The 6,314-nt window shown below is 41.3% G+C and overlaps 1 protein-coding gene across 1 annotated transcript in view; it reads left to right on the forward strand.

Moving 5' to 3' along the window:
- Nucleotides 1-1,763, forward strand: part of Semg1 (semenogelin 1) — a 2,418-nt gene extending 655 nt beyond the window's left edge. Inside the window, 3 exon segments of the mRNA XM_055602189.1 lie at nt 8-478; nt 480-570; nt 1,674-1,763. Of these exon segments, the coding sequence (XP_055458164.1) occupies nt 8-478; nt 480-570; nt 1,674-1,763 (652 nt within the window).
- The last annotated feature ends 4,551 nt before the right edge of the window (nt 1,764-6,314 follow it).

Genomic DNA, 6,314 nt, shown 5'->3' on the forward strand with positions numbered 1-6,314 from the left:
AATTGAGCTATGCACAGATGAAATCCCAAGAATCTCAAATGAAATCCTTTGGAGGACTACAGTCCTCCAGTGGACAGCTAAAATCCCAGGATGCCCAGTTGAAATCCTATAGTCAACAAAAATCCTTTGGTGAAGAAGCCCAACTGAAATCCTATGGCCAACAAAAATCTCAACAGTCACAATTAGCCTATAGCCAAATGAAAGCCAGTAGTCTCCAACAAAAATTCCATGGTCAAGAAAAATCCCTAAAAGGTTTTTCTCAACAATCTCAACAAAAAGGATTTTCCATGGATGAAGAAATGTCACAGCAGCGTAAACATTATGATGATGAGGAGCAATCTACACAACAAAAGTCTACCCAGCTTGTCAAGACAGAGGAAGACTTAGCCCAATTTGGACAACAACGGCAATTTGGACAAGAAAATGCACAAGCCTATAAAGGATATCTTGAACAATTCAAAAGGAAATCTCAGGATAGCTTTCTTACAAAGGGAGGGGCAGGCCTATTTCAAAGTCAACAAAAGGTGTAACATATTCACTGACCAACAAGAGACCAAGAGCAATATCAAGGTACGTTTCCACTAAATAGGAGAGATATTTATCCCCATGTTTATTATAGTACATAGGAAAGCCCGGGGTCCTTCATGGGACCGATGCCCATTTTCCTATCAGTAGAAATATTATTATGTTACAAACTCTTAGAAAGATGAAGAGTGACCCCTCAGCACTAGATATGGTAAAGGCAGAGTAAGCAACCTGGGTTAACAATTGGTCCTGAATTACTACATTGAGGAGTGTTTTTCAATCATTTTCCTTGAACATAGACAAAGTTTTTATTATTAAATATGTACCACCTTATGCAACCATATTTGACATTTTATGATATAATCTTGTTCTTACACTTTGACTTGGTAAAAATTGATTTCTTGCTTAGATTGGTATAAGGTGTTATTACAGATGATTTCTTTCTTCATGCCAGTGAGTGTTCTTGCTGCCGCATTATCCACTTTCTATCATAAACCATGGGGTGCAGGACTAGATGGCTTTTTCACCAGCCAGCTATGGAAATGTGATTACAAAGCTCTTTGCTTGGGGCAGACACTGTGTTCAGTTAGATTCCAATGGACAGTCCCAGGCTTGTGGTCATGTTAGTGGCCTTGGTTAAATTCAGTTGGTCACAAAACAAAAAGATAGGATTGGGAGAAAGGGACTTGAAGAGAGTAGTGGGGGTGGTTGGGATGAGTGGGATATAGGAGAAGACGGGATGGGCAGTAATCAGAATGTACTATGTGTGTGAGAGAGATGCTGAAAGAACAGAGGAAAGTGGGGATTTTTTTGTTTGTTTTGTTTTCTTTTAAATCCAAAAAGAGCTTGAATGTGAGCACAGGAGCATAAGCATCCACGTGTTGCTGCTGTACATTTATGACTTAGGGAGTGGAATCTGTGCCCCAGCAGAAAGACAATGGTTGCTTCTTTGTTTGCATTAAGTTTGTATTAAGAAAGGGAGAGCAACAAAAACCATAGACACAGTTGGGGTCCATTGCAGTCATTAGTGGCTGAGCACCCCAATTTGTAGAAGCTGGTTCTGGTAGAATTAAAAGAAGCAGAAATCCATTCATTTATGCCTCAACTTCTGACTACCGTTGTATCATTGTCACCCTTTCTTTTCCTAGGACTCACCTCACCGGAGTCAAGTCTATGATCCCTTCAAGATGCAGACTGCAATGTGGTCCCAGATCGTTGGTTCATGGACAACCCTCTAATCACATTTGCTTTTCTGTAGGACTTCTAAACCTGGAGTTTCCTCAAACACTTGCTTTCCAATAAAAAGATAACTTTCTGCATCACTTGCTTTAGTTTACTGAGATCTGATTCCTACAACTGTCTGGGTTTGTGAACATTCCTGGTGGGCAGTTCCAAATGGAAGGGACAATTGTGTAGCATTGGGGAAAATAGCAATGAAATCCGCATTTGTAGATGTGTGGATTACAAATGGTGCTAGAACTAACCGTGCCAGTCACCTTGTGAGCCACCTAAAAGTCAACCTTAAAATCGCTCACAATTCTTTTCCTAGTGGGTCTTCAGAGACTGACAATCAGAATTAAAAGGTCACTGGTCCAAGGGCATTGGTTTCCAGTTCCAAATCCACCACAGAAACATGTCAATTTTCAGGCAGGAGAAATGGCTCAGCCCATTTCTCATAACCCAAAACAGAAGAAACACCAATTTTCAATTAATTTTTTTTCTTTCTGAGCATAAGCCCGCAATTGACAGATGGTAGACAATTTCCTCTAGTTGTCTTTAATTTTGTGGAATCAAGCAAGGCCCACACTTCTGTGGTTCCAAGGTCAGGAACTGGACTGAGAGTTTACCTACTAAAACATTTGATATTTAGGAAAAAAAAGTAGAGTGTTGTTTAATAAGACTTGTCCCTGCTACCACAGCCGCAGAGAAACGTGCAGGTCGCAGAGCCACTGTCACTTTTATTCTGGAAGGTCTAGTCACTTCATTAGGTACCGAGAGGAGATTCTGCATTGCTATAGATTCAAAGGATTTGTGTAGCACCTCTGGATAGAAACACAAGAATTCTGAAGTCTTAAAGCAGAATGGATATGGAAAGTTATATATAACGGGAACAATACTTCACTCAGACATCATAGACCATTAAACAAAAAGCCCTGTGCCAGGTATAAGTTACCTCTTTTTGAGTTGTTGGCCACTGAGATCCCACACACACCGCCCCCCCCCCACATTGCTATTACCATGGCTCTTAGTTACTGTCTGCAACTTAATGGTAAGACTCCATCACTGAAGACACAACATACCTAAGTCACAGGACACAGAGAAATCAGTCTGGGTACTGACCTGGGAGCGTCATCCTACTGGCTAGCTTTCATGGTGCTGAAAGGTACTATGCATGCTTACTAGGGGAGAAAAGTCATCAACACTGTTACCCCGCTGTGAACTAGAACCTGTGAACTAGAAGAACAAAACTGCCCTGGTAAGATATGTCTACTAGTGCACTAATATCATGGGAGAAAATCAACCAACCACTTTCTGATTGGACTTAAGTCCCACTCCACAAGATGGACCCAATGCCCGATACCGATACCATTAGCTGCACCCAAAATCTATAGCTGGCTAGGTTATAGACCCTACAGAAGAGCCTACTACTATTTTTCTGTGAAGTGACCACAGCAATAAACTGCTTTCAAAGTTCTTATCTTTATATCCATAAATTTGTGCATCTCTCCATTCTCCCCTGAGAGGCTTTCTTCAGAAGATGGTGACAGTGACAGAGACACGCGGCTGGTCAACACGCAGAGATTAGGAGTGTGGAGTCAGTGATAACTGGAGCATCTATAACACGCCCCTTCACCCTAAGTCTTCAGTGATCACTGCGGAATAGGAGGTAGGAAGATTATAAGGGCCAGAGGGAGTAGATGTCTGAAGGAGACAGTGTCTGCTAAAATGACAGCACAGTTGCACACATGAAATCAGAGCAGATGTGATTGCATGTAGGAGGCTTGTGCAAAACCAAGTCAGCCCACATCTCAGCATGGAGGGACTCTTGAAGTCCCACCCCACCCCCAACTGAGGCGCCATTGGCAATTGGTGGCTGCTGGAAGAGTGCAGTGGTTAGGAGAATGCCCCCATAGGCTCATGGAGTTGTATGCTTAGTCTCCATGTTTGGAAGTGTTTGGAAGGACTGGGCAGTGTGGCCTTGTTGGAGGAAGTATGCCACTGGGGATGAGCTTTGAGGTTTCAAAAGCCCATGCCAGGCCTAGTATCTCTCTGTGCCCGCTGCTTATGAATCAAAAGGTAAGGCTCTCAGCTACTGCTCCAGTGCCATGCCTGTCTGCTTCCTACCATGATGTTAATGGACTAACCTCTGAAAATATAAGCACACGAGAAGGTTAGTAAAGAGCTGCTGATCTTTGGTCGATGTTGGAATCCCGAAGAAGTGGGTTCTAATGCCAGTGAAGGAGTGTCTCAGTGACAGCATAAATGGACTCGCCAGCAAGAGTGAGGGCAAGCAGACAGAATCAAGAGCTTCCTTCTTCCATGTCTTTTTGTATAGGCTTCCACAAGATGGCACAGCCCAGATTTAGTTGAATCTTCCCAGCACAAATGATCCCATCAAGAAAGCCCCACAGGCAAGATCAGCTAGTTCAGTTTTAGTTGATTTCAGACATAGCCAAGTTTGACAACCAAGATTAGCCATCACATCATAAACAGGAGGTATATGTGTGTACCTATGTGTGTTATCAAGAGCCAAGGTTAGATCATTATAGTTTGATTTAACACCTCCCAAAAATATGTTTAATCTTAATTGTCAGTGACAATATTTGCAAATAAAATCCTTAGAAAGAAAGAATGTAAAGTTGGGTGTATAGGGAGATGGGGAGGAACTGGGAGGAATTGGGGTTATGGGGGGAGAAACAATCAAAATACATTGTTTGAAAACTAAAATAAATAAGTAGATAAACATACAGGACTAGTTTGACCTTCCATTGTATTGCCTGATAGCACCCACTTTTTCTGAAATTGGGTCTTATCTTATTGCTTGGGCCAACCTTGAACTTGTGATGTTCTTGTCCCAGCCTCATTCGTGCTTGGGATGACAGACACGGGTAACCAAACCCAACTGACTGGTATCCTTTTGAAAGGGATTCCTGGAAGGCTAGGGTGTCTCACAAGCATGGTCCCCAGCGCCCATGCAAAACTATCAAGCATGAAGGTGCTTATTTGTAATCCTAGTGCTGTAGAGGCTAAGGCAGCCAGACCCCTGGCTGAGGATCGCTAGTTGGCCAGTCTCAACTAGTTGGTAAGCTTCAGGTAGCAAAAGAACCTGTCTCAGAGGAAGCAAATAGCCTTTCTGAATGACAGCTAAGGCTGGCCTCTGACTTCCACATGCCTGCATACACAAGCAGCCACTCACACATGCATAAATCTTACAACTGTGCATTAGAAAAGAATGCCTGGAGGCCTTATCAAGAGTTCAAGCAAAGAGGATAGGTTGGAGTGATATAGTTAAAGTCCCTCTGGTTCCCATTTATTTCACTTAATATTATAGTCTCCATTTCCATCTATTTCCAGCAAATGACATAATTTCATTCTTTACATCCAAATAAAATCTCATTGTGTGTACGTATCAGATTTTCTTTATCTGTCCATCTGATGGGGGGTATTGAGGCTGCTTCCCTATCTTAGCTATTGCGATTAACAATATCTGAGCAGTAACAGGGTGTGTATGTGCCCAGGCATGCCATACCTGCATCAATATATTAATTCAACTTTTGGGTTATTGTGGCCTCTTTACACTAATTTCCACAGTGGCTGCACCGGTTTACACTTATACCAGCAATGTATAGGGATTCTCTTCCTTTGTATCCAGACTAGCAATTCGTCTCAGCCATTCTCTTCATAGCTATTAAGCTGTTGTGCCAGTGCAGAGAGGGAAACAAATGATTTACATTAACATCTCCATGATTTTTTCGGTATATTGAACCATTTTCATATATAATTTTTAATGTATTTATATATCAATTGGTCATCCGTGTTTCTTCTTTTGAGAACTTGTCCCGTCCAGCAGTAGTTCAATGAGTTCCTAAGGAGGGGCGAAAAGAATGAAATAGAGACAAGGAGACACAAAGAATGAGAGCAAGTCTCTCGCCCTCGTTTATTTGAAAAATTTCACACAACTTTATAGGGAGAAGGCAGAAAGGGAAAATGTGTCAGCAATATAGTTTACAAAACATAACAGGGTGATTAATGATGATGCAGAACACCTCAAGAATGTTTACTAAAAGAGCTACTACAAGAATGTCAGCTAAGATATCTCAAAATGTCTAGCCTGACACACAGATGTCTCATAGGTTCCGGAAACGTAAATCTCTCACCTACGACCTTGTTGCAGCTGTCTGTAACTTTCTGTAACTTTCCACTAGCTGGCCTTGGCTCCCAGCAAGAACTATCATTTGCTCACTTTTTGATGAGTCTATTTTTATTGTTTATTAATCATGCACATAACGTAAGATAAATAAATCTTAAAAATGTCTTAACCCTTTTTACAGTAAAGGAAATGATACAGAATTTTTTAAAATGGACCACGAAAATGAAAGAATCTTTGCCAACAATATGTCTGACAGAAGATCAACTCCTAGAATATATGAAAAACTGCAGAAAAATCAAATATGCCAATGAACTGAATGGACAGTTATCAAAAGAAGAGATATCTGAACAAGTGTTCCATATCCTTAGCCATTGGAGAAATGCAAATTAAAACTACATTGAGATTCCATCTCTTTCCT

The sequence above is a fragment of the Psammomys obesus genome, unplaced genomic scaffold (genome assembly GCF_907164565.1).
Source record: "Psammomys obesus unplaced genomic scaffold, mPsaObe1.curated_primary_1811, whole genome shotgun sequence".
In the NCBI taxonomy this organism is placed as follows: Eukaryota; Metazoa; Chordata; class Mammalia; order Rodentia; family Muridae; genus Psammomys; species Psammomys obesus.